Source organism: Halichoerus grypus, chromosome 4 (genome assembly GCF_964656455.1).
Source record: "Halichoerus grypus chromosome 4, mHalGry1.hap1.1, whole genome shotgun sequence".
NCBI lineage: Eukaryota > Metazoa > Chordata > Mammalia > Carnivora > Phocidae > Halichoerus > Halichoerus grypus.
This window is the reverse complement of record NC_135715.1, coordinates 193248675-193267275: the sequence shown is the minus strand read 5'-3', so window position 1 is coordinate 193267275 and position 18601 is coordinate 193248675. Positions and strand designations below refer to the sequence as shown.

General features: G+C 41.1%; 1 protein-coding gene across 2 annotated transcripts in view; it reads right to left on the bottom strand.

Annotated features, from left to right (window-relative positions):
* Nucleotides 1-18601, bottom strand: part of SEPTIN2 (septin 2) — a 33011-nt gene that overhangs the window by 13140 nt on the left and 1270 nt on the right. For both annotated transcript variants that reach the window (XM_036081867.1, XM_078071604.1), the window contains exons 2-5: nucleotides 12050-12079; nucleotides 11311-11431; nucleotides 2091-2177; nucleotides 645-768 (exon numbers count right to left, since the gene is read on the bottom strand). In XM_036081867.1, coding sequence (XP_035937760.1) covers nucleotides 645-768; nucleotides 2091-2177; nucleotides 11311-11431; nucleotides 12050-12058 — 341 coding nt within the window. In that variant the 5' untranslated portion in view covers nucleotides 12059-12079. The remainder of the gene's footprint in view (nucleotides 1-644; nucleotides 769-2090; nucleotides 2178-11310; nucleotides 11432-12049; nucleotides 12080-18601) is intronic.

The window sequence follows — 18601 nt, the reverse complement described above, 5'->3', positions numbered from 1 at the left end:
CCGTTGAAAGCACCTGAGGTGACTGAGCAGACAGAGGGCTGCCAGCTCTCACAAGGACTGTGCACAGAGGACGGGGCAGTGTGTGAAAATGTAAACCACTGCTGCACGATGCAGAGCAAGGCAGGGCAGGGAGAGACTCCCGAGGAAGGAAGGAGGTGGGAGAGCCTCCCCCTGCTTCCCTTGCCTCACCCTTCCTCCTCAGGTGCTGGCAAGCTGGGGCTTTACACCCCACGAGACTGGAGCCCACCACTTCTACCATGGATGCAGCCCTCGCCACAGGGCATGGGGACGCAGTGCTCTTCTACCTGCAGCTGTCTGTGTCTGTGCTAACGAGGCCAAGGATCGAGTCTCTAAGAGGAAGGTCTACGTCACAATCTTCTCCACTGGCCAGGGTTCATTCAGATCCAGGGGTTTCATTTATACTAGCAGTTGATGAATGCTTGGCTGTTACAGAAAAAATACTCATTCTTCGTGAAATTCCTCATTTAAAATGTTATAATCAGTGCACTTTAAAGTGTTTCACCGTTTTATTATACACAGCTACCTCAAACCCAATCATCACTCTAACACTCTAACACTGTAAATGTGAATACATTCAAATAACCGTAAGCACTTCTGGGGCTGTGCGTCCCCGAGGGGCGTACCAATCCCTGCAGTTGATGGCGTCCCCATAGCCAGGTGTGTCCACCACTGTCAGGCGCAGCTTGACCCCTCGCTCCTCAATCTCCACAGTTGAAGCCTCAATCTGGACAGTTCTTTCAATTTTCTCTAGAAAAGAAACAAACTTAATGAGAAAATGTACTTAAAAATTAACCCAGTTTTCGGGGGGGAGGAGCAAGATGGCGGAGGAGTAGGAGACCTAAATTTCGTCTGGTCCCAGGAATTCAGCTGGATAGGGATCAAACCATTCTGAACACCTACGAACTCAACAGGAGATTGAAGAAAAGAATAGCAGCAACTCTCTGAACAGAAAAGTGACCACTTTCTGGAAGCTTCATTGAAACTGAAAACTCACAGGATAGTATCAATAGCAGACTGGAGCGAGGGGAAGACAGATTTGGTGAAGTAAAGATGTATCTACTTAAAAAATTGAAGCCAAATAAAAAAGATTTAAAAAACAGAGAAAAGAGTAATACATGTGTGGAATAGAGTTTAAAACTAAAGATATAGTTTCTGATTCTGTAATGAAAACTGGAATGCCAATCTTCTGCTAACAATCAACTGTAATGAACTTTGGTGTGGAACCTCCCTTATGTTACATTTTATTTAAAGAAAAAAAAATAGCATCACTTCAGAAATTTGAGAAGCCTACACATCCCCTAACCTTAATGACATTTTACTTGACTGTCTGTGAAAAACAAAAGTTTCATAAATTAAAAAAAAAAAAATTAACCAGTTTTCAAAGAGAAGAGATGACCTGTTAGTTTCTAATTAATAAATGACTTAGAACTTCATTACCCCTCTTTGGAGGAAGGTTTTCAGAGGTAACACAAGGACCATGTAAAAATGATCCCTGAGTTGGCAAGGAAACCGGGCAGCTAAAGTAAAACAGCAGCTCGGGATGGTTAAAATGCCAATATTGAAAATTATGACTTCTGTTGCTGAGGCAAAGAGAACAATTTATGAATTTGTTTAAATACTGAATTCAGAGATATTTATGAGAGGGCTCTATGTCCCAGGTGTGGCAGCCCAAGTCCTAGGCACTGTGTGCTAACCCACAACGCTCCCACAATATGCAAGGAGAGTACACACCTATTCCCACAGTTGTCAGCTACTTAGAGAACTCTTTTCATGAGAAAACATTTTCCCTTGACCCTCCCATTAAACATATAATCTAGGCAGAAACTGTTTCTTATACTTCTACAGTAAAAGAACACCAACTCGGGAGAGGATGGACCTGTGGACTCATGCTCAGTAAACAAACAAGATCCAAGGGCTTCAGGTGCTGCACCTTTCCCGACCGAAAGAACATTGTCCCTGTGTTTAAAGCAGAACAAAACCACAAGGCTGAGGCAAAAATATCTATTATGTGCTCTCAGCCGCTTTCATGTAGAGAACTACACTTACAGTAGTAGAGGGGCTTTTTGTACCTGCAGCTCCAGGTATGATTCTTTCTGGGTAGAGATCAGTCAGGAACAGGCTGTTTATGAGAGTTGATTTTCCTAGCCCCGATTCACCTTTAAGTGAAAATGAAAACACTGTCACGACATGATCCCGTATGACATGGGTAACCTACTGCATTTACATGGCACTGGGTTAAGTACCTCACACACATCTTCGTCTGCACTCCATTTGAATCCACTACCACTTTGGTGCGACTCTCCCCATTTCATTGATGGGGAAATGGGTGCCTTTGCTTGGAAAGCTATCCAGAGCAGGGCCTTGATTTGAATCCAGGTCTGTGAGTCTCCAGAATCCCCACAAAGTAAGATCAGAAACACGCTCTTAGCTCTTCCAAATGTGTGGGATGGACTTTAGTGGTGGGTCTTTATTTTTTGATAAACAGAATGCAAAGTAGGTTTTCAGTTATGATTTTTGCTCATTGTCAAAGCTACCACATTTTCAGAAAACTGAACACATCTATCAAACAATGTCAACAGCACTCTGGCTTGCCAAGCCGTGGGAAACAGAAACAGAACAGATGCCCAAGGCTGCACTGTAGTCTGCAATCTCTCCCTCCTGTCACCAGGGCAGGAGCAGGCCACCTCTACCCCGTTCTTGCTTTCACACATCCCATGCCCCACCGCTGGCAAACGTCTCACGTCAGGCAACCTGCCCACTCACACTGCTGAGTGCGGTCTGACCAATAAAGACAACACATGCTCATTCGAGCAGGTAATGAATTAAAAATTCTTCCTCAACTACTATCATACTTGAATTCTGAATGTTTTGAATTCTGTAACATTTGTATTCTGAGTATTTGAAACTTAACTTCAAGGAAAATTCCAGATAGCAAAGTTAAATTTTACGTTCCAAGGAAGCACGTAGAGATTCCACCATCTCACTGCAGGCCGTCAACTACGGCCAAGTTCTGCACGGAGAAGTGCTTCTGAACTGAGTGCCTGACTGTCCCCTGGGCATCTCGGTCTGAACCTCCCTCTGCTCAGTCCTGTGCAGCATGTGCAAGGGGCACACATCTGTTTTAAAAATCATTATTTCTGGGAAAATGAAGAACAAGTGAATTTGAAATGTATAAACATACAAAATTAGGACTGTACTTTAATTAGATTGCAATTTTCATATGGAAAGGTCAAAAGGACAAAACCAGAATTACATGTTGAACATGTCCAATAAGAGCACATCAAATTATCCTTTTAATAAACTGCCTAGCAATGTCCTCTTAACGTTTTTATCACGTAATGAGGGAATTTTACCAGTAAGTGCTCAGACCTTTTGTGTGCCTGGCACAGGTCCAGGCTCCAGGACAGAGCTAAATCCCTATTTCCATGTAGCCTGGCAGTACAGTGGGGGAGAGGACAAGTAAGCAAAGTCACTCTGTCACCGACAAAATGGTCACAGCTCTAGGTAATCAAGCTGCAAGGGACTGGGGCACAGAAGACCTCTCAGCCGAGGTGTCTTGAATAGAGACAGCTTTTTTGAAAAAAAGCAGTTAATATTCCAATGGCTGATTCTAAATTATGAATCTTCATTTAAAGGGTAGAAATATCTTCACTTGGAATGGCTTTCAGGCAACATCTATAAATAATTAACTCATTAACTCAGAACATGATGCCACTTTTGGGCTGAATATCTTTGAGTGGCTAGCTCTGTGATTCCACGTTCATTAGCACCTCTGTCCCATGGGAGTTTCTCAGGTGCCTTTACACAGGGGACACAGGAACTCAAGTCCCACCGCACAGAACACACCAGGCTCAGCAGCCTTATGTAGCAGTCCTGTATGAGTGGTGACAGCAAAGGCGGACTGGGATGGGAGGCACTCAGGGTTTACAAAATGGCTCATGTTTTTACCGATCAGGGAGAAATATACAGCATCAGGCACAAGGTGGCGCCACCATATGAAAAATATGTGTAGGTGACAAAGGTGAGCTACATTTTACAACAGTCTTCTGAAATCCCGTCAGGCAAATGGTCCCAGAAGCTTCCGATTAAAACCTTAAAACCGAGGCTAAACTCCCGCACCCCCCAAACGCAGGCCAAGCCAGGAATACCAGTAAAAACAAAAACAAAAAAAAACCCTCTCTAACCTGCGGGGCTGGTCCCCTTCACATTTACTTTTCAATTTTAACCAATACAACAAAGTGCTTTCTCAAAGAGTGCAACAGGGTCATTTCGGAGGGCCCCTGAAGGGCAGCATCCTAAGTGGTCCCCAGAGCTGAGAGCCACATGAGGAGGTGCCATTTCACGGGGAAAAGATGCTCAGGTAGGACCCACGCAGCTTGGAGTGGCCACCTTCCCATGTGCACATGCCCTTAGGAAGGAGTCCCCAGAACACGAGTTCGCATTTTCAAAACTTGTGAACCTACAGTGACGCCAGTATATTTTTGCTGGAAGGTCAGTTTTCATTTTCTTAGCTTACTTCCCAAGTTCTCAGAGTGTTCACTCTGTAACCCCCTCGTGAATTTGGTAATATTAACTAACCTATGGACTTTCTACCAGGTAACTTATTTTAGCAATAGGCTTCATATTTTTAATCTCGCCTTTTTTGTGAACGGAGCCACCACCCACCCCACGTAATGGTGGGAGGCTGGAGACTTGATATACGCTATCACCAACTACGACCAGCTGACCAGACTTCAGCAGCATCAAGTTCCCTTACAAGCTACCTGCCTGCCACCTGGCTTCTGTCCTTGAGATCTTTAAAAAACGTATTTGTGATTTTAAAATTTCCTGCAGATTGCTGCCCAAACATTTCTAGTTTTTCTTTTTCTTTTTTAAGACTTTATTTATTTGAAGGGGGGGTGCAAGTTGGGGGAAGGGGAAGAGGCAAAGAATCTGAAGCAAACTCCACGCTGAGCGCGGAGCCTGATGCAGGGCTCGATCTCACAACCCTGAGATCACAACCTGAGCCGAAACCAAGAGTCTGACACTTAACCGACTGTACCACCCAGGTGCCCCAACATTTGTAGTTTTTCATTTGCATGTGATCGTTTTGTAAAATTTCTTATTTCCTTAGAAATAAGCCACAGTTTTTAAAAACAACACCTTTCTTCTTCAATAGTCTCTGACTTACAAGTTAGGTACACTGGCCTTTTCCTGATACAGGTTTTCCCTCTACCGGAAAGTCGAGTGTTCCTAAGCCTAAATGGTGGAAAGCAAAAATGCAAATACCACTAATTGGTATGGAAGCATTTTTTGACATTCCTAGACCCCAAAAAATCATGCCTCAGGCTTTTGATAGCTTAGAATACATCTTAACAGATGTGCAAAATCAATCAAGGTGAAGTCCAGATGCTCGCACAGTTCAGAACTCTGGCAGCTGGACACGGAGATGCTGAGAGTGGGAAGGAGCTCTGAGGGCATGCTGCCTCTGTAACAGCTCACTGCAAAACCAATGCCGAGCTCTTTCACTTGTCTTTCAGTTAGTGAAAACGGGCACTACTGTAGGTCTTTCATAAAAGACCTAACGTGAACTTGCAGAAAGCAAGGGATTCCTGTATACCATTTTTCTTAAGCTGCTAATAGTTACAGTTTAAAGTTGAGGGTTCTTGTGGTTAAGTTTCTGGCTGATATTTACTACCCATCTCATCCTTAATCCCCTACCTGCTTTATTTCAAACTCACTTTACTGAGGTGTAACTTACGTACACCTCAGTTCAATAGTTCCCTATGCTCATTTAAACTGTGTTGATGGGTTAGTCTGACAAAGTACACACTCAGATAAACAAACTCCACCCAAGACAAAGAGGATCTCCATACCATGAGAGCTCCTCTGCGTAAGTCAGAGTCAGCTCTACCCGTCTGGCTTTACTGCATGCATACACCAAGCTGTTTTCTGTCCCTACAGGCTGGTTTGGGTTATTCTAGAACTTCATATACAAGGGGTCACACGGCTTGCCTTCTTGTGTCTGGCTGCTTTTGCTCGGCACAATTAGAGATGAACCCACATTGCTGCTCTATCAGTAGTCCATTCCTTTGTACTGCCTAGCAGTTCTCCCTTATATGGACCTATCACAATGTGCTGATCCACCCTCCTGCTAGACACCTGTATTACATCCAGTCTGGGCTACTGCAGGAGGAGTGGCTATGAACATCCTCAAACCTTCTCTGTGGACAGGCCATCATTGCTCCTGGGTGACTATGAAGGATGGGAACCGCCAAGTTACATGGTAAGCATGCAACTGCGAAGAAAGCACTAAACCGGTTTCCAAAGTGGTTGCATCACTTTTTATTCTCACCAGCCGTTAGGAGAGCTGCAGTTGTCCGTATCCTTGCTAACGCTTGGACTGCCAGACTTCGAAAATTTCAGCCATTCCAGGGAGTGTGTGGGGGCATCTTGTGGGTCAGTGTGCATTTCTTCCTGACGACCAAGGAGGATGCTGTGTGTCCTGGCCATTCAGTATCTCCTATGAAATGTCTGTTTCAATCCTGTGGCCGTTTTTGTAACTGGGGAGTGTGTCTTCTTCCTGAACGATACGAGCTTATGTTCTGGATACAAGTCCTATGTCGCATGTGGTGCTGTGAACGCTTTCTCAGTTTACAGCCTTTTTTGTCGGTATCTTTTGAAGAACGTAAATTTTTAACGAAGCACAGCTTACTTATTTTGTGATCCTAAGCAATCTGCTTACTCCATAGTCAAGAAAATTTTCTTCCCCATTTTCTTCTAGACTTCTTATAGCTGTACAGTTAGGGAACTGTGGTGTACAGCGCGAAGGAGGGGTTCACGGTCCCTGTCTGCCACATGACCACCTATTTGTTACAGCACGATCTGCAAAATGACCAACCTTTTCCCCTTTGCATCACCTTGGCACCTTTGTCAAAAATCAGCTGACCAGGGCACCTGGATGGCTCAGTCGGTTAAGCGTCTGCCTTTGGCTCAGGCACGATCCTAGGGTCCTGAGATCGGGTCCCACATTGGGCTCCCTGCTCAGCAGGGAGTCTGCTTCTCCCTCTGACCCTCCCCCCGTCTCGTGCTCTCTCTGTAATAAATAAGTAAAATCTTAAAAAAATAAAAAAATAAATAAAAGTGTGTTGTGGTGTCTAAAGTTTAAAAAAAAAAAAAAAAGAACCAGCTGACCATGTATATGTGGGTCTACTTTGGGCTGTTATTCTCTTCAGTAGATTTGAATGTCTACCCTTACCACACTTCGCAGTTCCAGTTGGTATGTCTCAAAATCAGATAGAAAAAATCCTCTACATGGTTCTGTCTATTCTAGGCCCTCTGCACTTACGTTTACACTTCAGAATCAGATTGTTCATTTCTATTTTAAAAAAGCCTGGTGTGACTTTGACTGGCATTGTGCTGACTCTGGATCACTCTGGGGGCAGAAGGGCACCGTCCCGGGCACGCCCAGCATGCCGGCAGCTCTCACAGCTTACCTGGCCTTCTCTCTTTCAGCCAAGTCCCCACGTTGTCAGTAGGTCATGCACACATTCTAAGTTACCCTCAGCACTGCGCATTTCTTATATTATGGTAAATGGCACCGTCTTTTGAAATGTTTTTTTTACTATTGTTTTTGATAGTCTTTTCAAGGTCATTTTAAAATTTTCTGTTGGTAATCTACAGAAATCAAGTTATTTTTGTATGCTGATCAGAACCTGCAATCTTGATAAAATTGACTTACTAGACCTAGTAGTTTTGGGATTCCTTAGAGTTTTTAACATACACAAGTCATTTCAGTTGTAATTAAGAATGTTTTATTTTCTTTCTTCATGAGAAAGAATAACACTAACTATAGGTTTTTAGTATATACCCTTAATCAAATTGAGAAAACTTCCTTTTACTTCTGGCTTACTAATTTAAAAAATCTTTAATGGTTTTGAATTGTTACGACTGCATGTTTTAGATGACATTTCCCCTTCAGAACCACAGGGACTGATCTTCCAATGTTAAACCACATGCTCCTGAGATAAACCCCATCTGTTAGGATATACAGTCAGCTTTGCCAAAACACGAGCCTTGAAGGGAGAATTTGTTCCAACACAACTGGTATGTTAGGGAACAATTTCAATGTAATACAAACTTTACATCTGTTTATGTGTGATTTCACTGCTGACAAACTAGGTGAACACAGAAGACCGCACCCAATAGAATCAAGCCATGAAAGAATACTCTCAACTTGCTACCAGCTAGCAGCAACCTCAGTTCAACGGGTACTGTGGGCCACACCCCTCACCTCCTGGCACAGCTTCCCATCCATCTTCACACAGCCCTCCTTCCACCATTTCCTGACGCCCATTTTGACAAACTTCAGGGACTAGTCAACCCATAGTGCCTATATTTGGTGTATCGGATGGTATTTTAACCAATTAACATGCAAAAAACATTTTGATTGCGTTCCTCACTCTCTTCCAAATGTGCCACTGAATCAGGTTTTGAGTCTTGTGCCCCTATTTTCTCCAGAAGCCTATGGTTTCAACTGCATAACATGGTGATTTTTAAGGAGCACATGTATATTGTACTATAGTAGAACTTCCTGTATTAATCAGCACTTTCATGTATTACTGGATTTGCCAAAACTTTATTGAGATGTTTGTGTCTATGCTCATGAAGAGTTAGTCTGTACTTTTCTCATTATTGATTGATTACAGGGTAATCCTGGCCTAATAAAATACTCTTGCCATGAAGAGTAGCTTTGGGGGGCGCCTGGGTGGCTCAGTCGGTTAAGCGTCTGCCTTCAGCTCAGGTCATGATCTCAGTGTCCTGGGATCGAGTCCCGCATCAGGCTCCGTGCTCAGTGGGGAGTCTGCTTCTCCCTCTTCCTCCGCTCCTGCCCCTTGCTAGTGCTCTGTCAAATAAATAAAATCTTAAAAAAAAGAATAGCTTCGGTGAATGTTCCACATGCACTTGAAAAGAATGTATAACCCTACAGTTTCTCAGCATAGTGCTCTCAATGCCAATTAGGTCATATTATTTGATAGTGTTATTTCAATATTCTACAACATTACTGATTTTCTGTTTCATAAATGCCTATGCAGAATGTTTAAAACCCACTCTTACAAATCTTTCTCCTGATTCTGCACCGTGCCTTATGGAGCTCTGTTATTAAGTGCACATACAGTTAAGATGTTGTTTTGAACTGTCCCCTGCATCTTTCTGATACATATTTCTTTATCTCTGGGAACATCCAGGTAGTAGACCTAAAGTCCACTCTGTCTGGTATTAATACAGCTGCTTCAGGTTTCTCTTGGTTGGGCTCTGTGTGAGGATTTTCCATTCCGGTCGTTCAGGCTCACCCTGCCTGCTTCTGACCTGTCACGGTCATGGCTGTGGCCCTTCTGCCAGGGTGCTGCCCTCTCCCCACCTGTCTCATCTCTTCTTTTTTTTCCTGCCTTTTTTTGGATTAAGCAGGCTTTTGTGTTCTATCTTATCAAACCTATTTGCTTTTAGTCAAACCCTTGTTTTACTTTTCCAGTGGCTGCGCCAGAGTTCACACCAGGCAATGTTAACTTAGCAGCCCTCCCTTATGGACTATTCCATCAGGTCAACGTATTACAGCAGCTCTTCGACACACCCTCCGTCCTTTGCTGCTCTGGTTCATCATACTCCAGTGTCATACATTACTAACTTCGTTTTAAAGGCAATTATCATCGAAAGAAATGAAAAACCACGAAGAGTGTTTTATATTTACCAACACGCTTACCCTTTCCAATGCTCTACCTTTTCTGTTAACCTGAAAAACCCCATTTAATAATCTTTCTTCTGGTGCAGGTCTGACAGTGATAAATTCTCAGTTTTTATCTAAAGATGTTTATATTTCAGGGCACCTGGGTGGCTCAGTTGTTAAACGTCTGCCTTCAGCTCAGGTCATGATCCCAGGGTCCTGGGATCAAGCCCTGCATCAGGCTCCCTGCTCAGCAGGAAGCCTGCTTCTCCCTCTCCTGCTCCCCCTGCTTGTGTTCCCTCTCTTGCTGTGTCTCTGTCAAATAAATAAATAAAATCTTTAAAAAAAAACAAGTTTTTGTATTTTATTTTTTTTTAAGTCTCCATCAGAATTCCAGGCTGATGGTTTTATTCTTTCAGTACTTTAAACTGTCATTTCCTATGGCGTATGCTATTCCTAAGTCAGTGGTCCTTCTTCCCTTCCATCCTCTGCATGCAATATGCTTATTTCCCACCACCCACTGCCTTCCTTCTAAGATTTTTCTGTTTATCACTGCTTTTCACCAACTGTGTATTGTGTGCCTTGGTGTGCTTTTCTTTATATTTATTCTACTTGGTGTCTGGATACTTTCTATTGGCCTTTTCTCTTCTGCGGTATATAATTTGCTGTTAGGTCTGTTAGAAAAATATCCATCTCAAATACTGTGATTTTTTTTTTTTTAATCTCTAGTTCTTTCTGTTCAGTTCTTTTTGGTTATCTTCCTTATTACGTTGATGTTCTCCTTTAGGTACCAGGAGCATATTTAAAATAATAAAAGTTCTTGTTCACCAATTCCATCATCTCTGTCATTTCTGGATCTGTTTCTATTGCCTGATTTCTCTCCTGGTTATATGCTACATTGTTTTGTTTCTTTGCATAAACAATAACTTTTTATTGGATGCTAGCAATTTTAAATGTTACACTGTAAACTGATTTTGACATCCTTCCTTAATGAATGATGGCTTTTATCCTGACAAGTAGCTTATTTGTCAATCAGCTTGATCCGTCAAGGCTTGTTTATAACTTTGTTAGGGAAGGTGGAGACCAGCTTACACACAGCTACTCGCAGGTCTCAGCTCCTTGCCCTGGGGGACTTCTCTGTAAAGCTGCTGGAGAGTCCTCCCAACACAGCAGCTGGCATCCCCCAGCGTGAGTGATTAAGAGAAGACGGGGCAAGCTGCAATCTCTTTTATGACTCTGTCTCAAAGTCACACACCTCCGTTTCTGCCCTACTGGATACATGTGTAAGCCCTACTCAGTGTGGGAGGGGGTAGAAAGTATCACAAACACCAGGAGGCAAGGGTCACTGGGGTCATTTTGGAGGCTCACTGGCACTTTCACCACAAACAAGGAAATGACAGAAATATTAGAATTTTACTCTTCAACAAAATATTCTAAAGATTTTTTTTTTTCAAATTCCCTGTTATTTGATTCTGACAATAAAGGAATTTTCCCTTTGACTTTATAGGTCACACTGTTATACCCTAAAGATTGGGAAGGGAAGATATCCACATATTTAATAAGCTTGAAGGTATAAGTTAATTTCTTACCGACCACCATTAGTGTGAACTCAAAACCTTTTTTCACTGATTTTCGGTGAACTTGATTGGGAAGATTTGCAAATCCGACATAGCCAGGAGTTTCTGGATTTATAAACTGAGTTGGTTGTTGCTAAAATAAGATTTTACAAAAAAAGAATAAATACCTTACTAGTTGCTTTTAAGATATAATCAAACCTGTGACAAAGGTATATTAGTTCTCACAAATTAAAAAATATATATCCACTTTCAAAAAGTAAAAATTACTATGATGATTATGCATCAGATAGTAACGAATACCCAAACACTCAAAAATAAAAAGAAAATAATAATCTTCCAATTTTAACCACAAGTTCTGCTTTTCTCAGCATGTCTTTTAGAACTAATTTATTTCAGGGCTCTGCGCTAATTTGCAAGAGCTGATACAAGCCAATTTATCAACTGTAAGAGCCCTGTAAATTTCATGATGATAAATTATTCAAATTTTAAATTATTATTTGATTGGTCTGCTGGGAATGATGTAAAGAAGGATAAATGGATTGTTACTGATGTATTTAGAAATAAGAAATTGGAAATCTGAAAAAAGAAAGCTCAAAGTTTTCAAAATGTCAATTAAATTAGAACTGTCTCAATGAATCAAATATAACAGTTGTATTAAAAATGAGTCATGTAAGTCTTGACTATAAACAGCTTAAAAACACAAAGCAGTTTCTCCTTATACTGTAGAGACATGAAAAGTGAGATCTCTTACCTTAGACATCTTCAGTGAAGTTTTCTTGATCTGTTTAAAAAAAACATGTACACGTGTTTGTATATATACACATACATTTGACTTAGCATGAACTGACATGTAAAGACTTACACATAAAGCATAAACAGCTTCTGTTTCACTTGTCAATTGCATCAAATTACAAAAATGAGATTATCTCATTATAAATGAGATATAAAAAGGTCAATTAAATCAAACATATATACATATGTATACATACAAACGTTCCATATTTCCAATAACATCCAAACTTTCTTTAGTACTGATTATACACTAAGCACCAGGGACACAATTGGAGAAAAAGGCAAATTCTCATGACCTCTGGAATTATGATTTTCTTTCTCTGAAACCTGTCTACAAGGAAAGGGTGCTTGTAGAGTACTATCTGCTACTGAAGGTTCCTTGAGATCCTGAGTACTAGTTTTTGACAATGGGGCGCAAAGAGCAACATTTATAAGTAAAGGAAAAAGGACTGAAGACACTGGAGTGCTTGAGGAGTGTAACAACGGTTTTAGAGACATTCGTAATTTTAATATGAATTTTAAAAGACTTGAAAGTTTGGGGAACACAAAGCCTACTGGGTAATCTTTGGTAACAAAGTCAAGAGATATGAATGCAGTCAGACTTGATTCCCTCTGGAGCTTAGAAACTTATTAGGAAGTTTCTTTCCTGTTCTTGCCTCCCCATCGCCCAAACCTTAACATTCTCGAAAACTGCACACCCTGTTTCCCTTCTGAATGTAAATGTACCCAACCACCTCTGAAGAAATGAGGCTCCTTGCACCCCCACACACGGTTTGGTTAACTAACGCTGACAGCAGTAGGATTTGTATTATTTCACAGAAGACAAGCATTATAGTCTTGGTTCTCCTTCTAGTAGCCCATTGGAAGTCTTACTCTCGCCTATCGGGCAGGAACAAGAAGGGAGGCAGAGGAGAGCTGTGAACTCACGTGCAGTCTGTAAACTGCTTGTTGCTACCACCATGACTGAGAAAGGAGTGTCTGGTAAGACCTGGGCTAAAAGGGAGGGCCACCGACTGAGGAGGTGTGGAAAGCTCCAAGTGTAGGTGGGGAATTAAGGCAAACTTAAAGTAGGACTGTTAGACAAAAACAGAGGCAGGAGATGAAGTCTGAAGAACCTTTTGGCAAGGAAAGGAATACAGTGGATCCTGGAAAAGACTGGAGAACAGAGGTCCTAAACATGAGGACTCTGGGAGTAAGATGATAGTGGACCACATCTCTCTGCCTCCAAGAAGAGCTAAATAGGCAAGCTGCAGGAGGAAGAAGGCAATAATTTGAACCAAAAAAATAGTATCACTAGAATAAAGATGCAAATACACTTTTTAAAAGAAATAAAACTGGGGGCACCTGGGTGGCTCAGTCAGTGAAGCGTCTGCCTTCAGCTCAGCTCATGATTTCAGGGTACTGGGATCGAGCCCACATCAGGCTCCTGGCTCAGCAGGGAGTCTGCTTCTCCCTCTCCCTTACCTCCTCGCTCATGCTTTCTCTCTCCCCCTCTCAAATAAATAAAATCTTGAAAAGAAAAGAAAAGAAAGCTTATTGGACCTAAAATCCATGATTTTCAAACTGAGACTCTGGTAGCTCAATTGAACAAAATGGTCACAGTTGAGACTTGAATTGTGACTTGGAAGACCAAATATAAGAAATCTTAATGCACAGGCAAAAATACAGAGAAGGAAATCAGGGGTAAAAGATGGTCTTGGAGGAACAATCTAGGCCATTTACCTCATTAACAGTAAGAGTTCTCATTAAGTGACGAAGGGACAGAGGGAGGAAAAGAACAATAATAGAAGAAAATGTTCCTTAGAAGAACAAAGATCAGAGTCCACACATTAACCAACTACCTGGAGTGAATTAAGATCTCTTGAATAGAAGGGACACCCTAGGAAAATTCTATTAATAATATAGGATTAGTATTAAACCACCTTACCAAAACCTAAGAGTTGGTGGCAAGAGAGAGCACAGAAGTAAAACATTCCAAAGGGAGAGGTGAGGGGTCATATGGGATATAGATGATCCTGGCAGAAGAAGGAGCAGACATCTTTTTTTCAAATAGAGATTAACTGTGACTATAAAAGGTAACCATTTAAAAAAAAAAAAAAGACAGCAAACTTCTAAGTTAAGAGACAGATACAGAACAGCAACTTGATCAAGTCAGCAAAATTATGGAAAGGAAACAAGAGGAAAAATAATAAAATCAATCATTAAGTGGACAGATATGCTTAAAACAAAGTAACAAAAGTGCTGAAAACAAAAGGACAGGCTAAAAGATACCAGGCTGGCCAAACACAAAGAAAGTAGGACAGACAATAGTATCAGTCCAGGTGAAATTTAAGGTAAAAATGTGACCATGATAAAAGGAACCATTTATAGGGAAGATATAACATTCCTAAACTTGCATATACAAATTACAGCAGATAAATACATAAAGCAAAGACTAAGAAAAATGTTAGGTAAACTTGATAAAAATACAAATCACGTACAAGACTTTAATAGCATCTCTCAGAATTACAGATTCAGTAAACAGAGTACGAGCAAGGGAAGAGGATTGTGTAATGCAACCAATAAATAAGAATTAAGACACACAGAACCTTGAATTAATAAAGAAATGCAATTAAAGAAAAAGTCATGTAACTACTATAAGGAAAATTTAAGCAAATTTCAAAATATAGCTTTACAATTGATGTTTTCAACTTGTGATCTGTTAAATCTGGGGGCGGGGGGGTAGATAAAATACAACTCCCAATTATTTGGAACACTCCTGGATATCCCTTGGATCAATGAGGGTAACAAAAGCAAAACCACAAGCTATCTAGAAAGCAACAGAAAGAAGACAAAAGCAGATCTACGGGACACAATAAAAGCTTCATAGACTCTGATGAGAATTTGGATTTTAGATATTTTCATTAAAGAATACTGAAGATAAAGAAATTTGGCTCTCACATTATTGAGAAATAAAGTAACTCAATAGAAGGATAAATAGATTCAAAAGCTAGTTCTTTGAAACAAATTCCTCACAAGTCCCATTAAGGGGGGAAAAAAAGCAAATATAGAAAAGAAGGTATAAACACAGACTCAGGAAACTCCATGTATCAAGATGGCCACAGATTTGAAAATCTGGAAGCAATGGATGATTTCCTAGACACTGACGAGAACAAATACCACTGAACAGCTGAATCAAATCTACCAGTGAAGAAGGGACCAAGACAGATGGAATTAGAGCTGCGTCCCATCCAACCCTGAACAGGTAACACCCATGTCACTTAAGCCAGAACAGAAAAAGGGAAAGCACTCCAATTTATTTTATGAAGAAACTACAACTTTTAACAACAAACCCAGAGAGAGACCTAAGAAAGCTGGCTAGATAGCGGTATGTCAATCTCACTCATGAATATAAACGGCAAAAATTCTCAATGAAATATTTGTTAGCAATTAGGTTCCAGAAATATACCAAAAACATCTATCTACATAAAGCCATTACAACAAATTAAAGAAGATAATCCTATATGAATGCTGAAGAGACATATGATAAAATTAGCAACCACCTCTAATAAAAACACTAAGGAAACTGCTTAAATATAACCCAGGGTATTCCCGAACACCAATGGCAAATGTTATTCTCTCAACAATGGAATACTAAATCTATTTAAACTACAATCACTAATTAGGCAGGGATGCCCATTACTACTGTAATTATTTTAAAACACTTATTCTCTGATTGTCTCATTTTTTGGTTGTTCATTTGAATTAAGATCCAAACAAGATCTCACCATAAAATTCAGTCAAACAACAAAATGAAAAAAATACAAAAGCTTTTTCACTGTTAAGACTGAATACACAGAAAACACAAATGGTTCAGTTAAAAAAAAATTCTAGGGGCGCCAGGGTGGCTGAGTCAGTCGAGCCTCCGACTCTTGATTTCGGTTCAGGTCATGATCTCCAGGTCATGGGATCAAGCCCTACTTCTGGCTCTGTGCTCAGCGGAGAGTCTGCCCAAGATTCTCTCTGCCCCTCCCCCCACTCAAATAAATAAATCTTTAAAAAAAAAAATCTAGAATAAGGTAATTTAGTAAGATGGCTGGATACAAGCCAGATACAAAATAATTCCTTTCTGTACTAGTAATGAATATAAAGGAATGGAAATCGGGGTGAAATGTCATTTACAACCGAAGTAAAACAGAAAGCAACCAAGCATGTAAGAACAAATTTAGAAAAAACAGGGCCTAGGTGAGTCAAATCATTTTTATTTCTCCCAAATTAGTATATAAACGTGGTCCAACCCTAGATGGAATCCTAACGTGGGTTTTTTCTTAAAGGGGATAAAGTGACCTTCAAGTTCACATGGAAGAATAAAGGAGTGGGCACTTGCCTTAGAAGCTATCTACATGTATCTTATTTCAAACCAACCCAATAGCACACAGGACTGTCATGGAGGGCTCTCCTGAACATCCACAGACTTGCTTCTCCTCAGGGAACCCTGGGCCCCTGCCTGGGTTCTGACCAACTTCATCTGAGCACCCTGAGAATGCTGTACCTCGAGCCCACTTGTGTTCACCTTATCCTGTTAAGCAGGACTGAGGATGTTCCATAGGAGAGAAGGGGAGCTTTCATTGCTCCCTATCAGTTTCCTGCTGGAAGGAAGTCAGGGAGACCTATCTGGATGCACACATATAGGAAAATGGAGAATACCGTTATTGGAACAGGCTACGAATTTTTTTTTTTTTAAGATTTTATTTATTTGACAGAGACAGAGAGAGAGGGAACACAAGCAGGGGGAGTGGGAGAGGGAGAAGCAGGCTTCCCGTGGAGTGGGGAGCCCGATGTGGGGCTTGATCCCAGGACCCTGGAATCATGACCTGAGCTGAAGGCAGATGCTTAAAGGCAGACGCTTAACGACTGAGCCACCCAGGCATCCCCAAACTACGAATTCTTTAATTTAGCAAGTTTTTCTTGCAATATGGTATTTCTTTCATACTCAGTTTTTTTCCTGAAATGTAACTTGGATCCACTACGATTTTCTAACAATGTAAGTTATTAGCTGACTAATGTAAAATGAAAATTGCAAGAGGAACGTGGAACTTTTGAAGCACCTGGTTTTCAGTGAAAAAGCCTTGATCAAACAACACAGGACGCCAAGCACTGTGATTAATTTAAACCATGACCGCAGACCATTTGGATCCCCCTAACTCAATGTAGTCAAATAAAAATTTTATTCTTTCCGGTTGTGCTCATCATAGATGCTAGCAATTGTTTAAACATTTGCCTTTACTTGAACATGGCTTCCTTCTTCCACCGAGCAATACTCCCATCCCAATTCACATAAAACAAAGCAACTTTCCCCAAACAAAAGATGAAAAACAGATGGGTAAAACTAAATTCTTGGCAATACATATAAATTTATTTTGCTAGTGGTATTTACACTAGTGGATTGCTCCTAACTACCAATCATAGACATGTTATTCTTCTATTTACATACATTACCCCCCCACACACAAAATGACACTGCTGCGTAAGACCCCAAATGTCCATAATCCCTTATCCAGAGCTCTTGAGACATTCGGCATTCTTTGGATTTGAGGAAGGTACATACACTACACAACACAACCTCCTCAATGGCTACCTGGGCAGCACACCCCACAATCAAATGTATTTTCTATAGTGACATATATGACCATTAGCACAAAGTATAAATACAGAATATAAAATGGCTTCAACCCAATTCTGCTGCCGAATGAGTTCTGAAGTCCCCTTCTCTCTCTTCTTTTTCAGCAGTTTCTGTCTTCGGATATAAAAAGGAGTTGGGTATAAAAGGGGACCTGAGGGGCGACTGGGTGGCTCAGTCGGTGAGGCGTCTGCCTTCGGCTCAGGTCATGATCCCAGGGTCCTGGATCGAGCCCCGCATCAGGCTCCCTGCTTGGTGGGAAGCCTGCTTCTCCCTCTCCCACTCCCCCTGCTTGTGTTCCCTCTCTTGCTGTCTCTCTGTCAAATAAATAAAATCTTTAAAAAAATAAAAGGGGGGGACCTGAATCACATTTACGAATGATGACAGAGGGCAGTCTCATCCCCTTCCCTCCTCCCATTTCCCTAGGTCACCCTGCTAGCTCAAAAGCAGTCAATGCAAATCTGATCAGATTGAGAATCCCTTGTTCTTTACCCTAGGGTGCTGTGCCAGGTGAGAGATCAAAGTGGAAAATGGGAAAAAGTATCAGGATCAACTTCACAGCTGAGACGATTACTGCCAAGATTTGACAGAGCAGTACACACTGTGAGTTAGGGTACTGGGTGGTACAAAGAAAGCCTGAGCGGGAGCTACCAAAACCGAAAATAATGAACCTCAAATTACAAACACTAGGAAACAGCTTTTGGGACCTCTACACTGCACTGTATCTCTTATTAGGATGGCAAGGTTGTTTCGGCACATTAAATTTATCTTGAGGTATTATGATTGGGGTTGTTAAAGAAAAATCTGATAACCTACTATGTGCTGATCACTGTGCTAGACAATGGGTAAGGG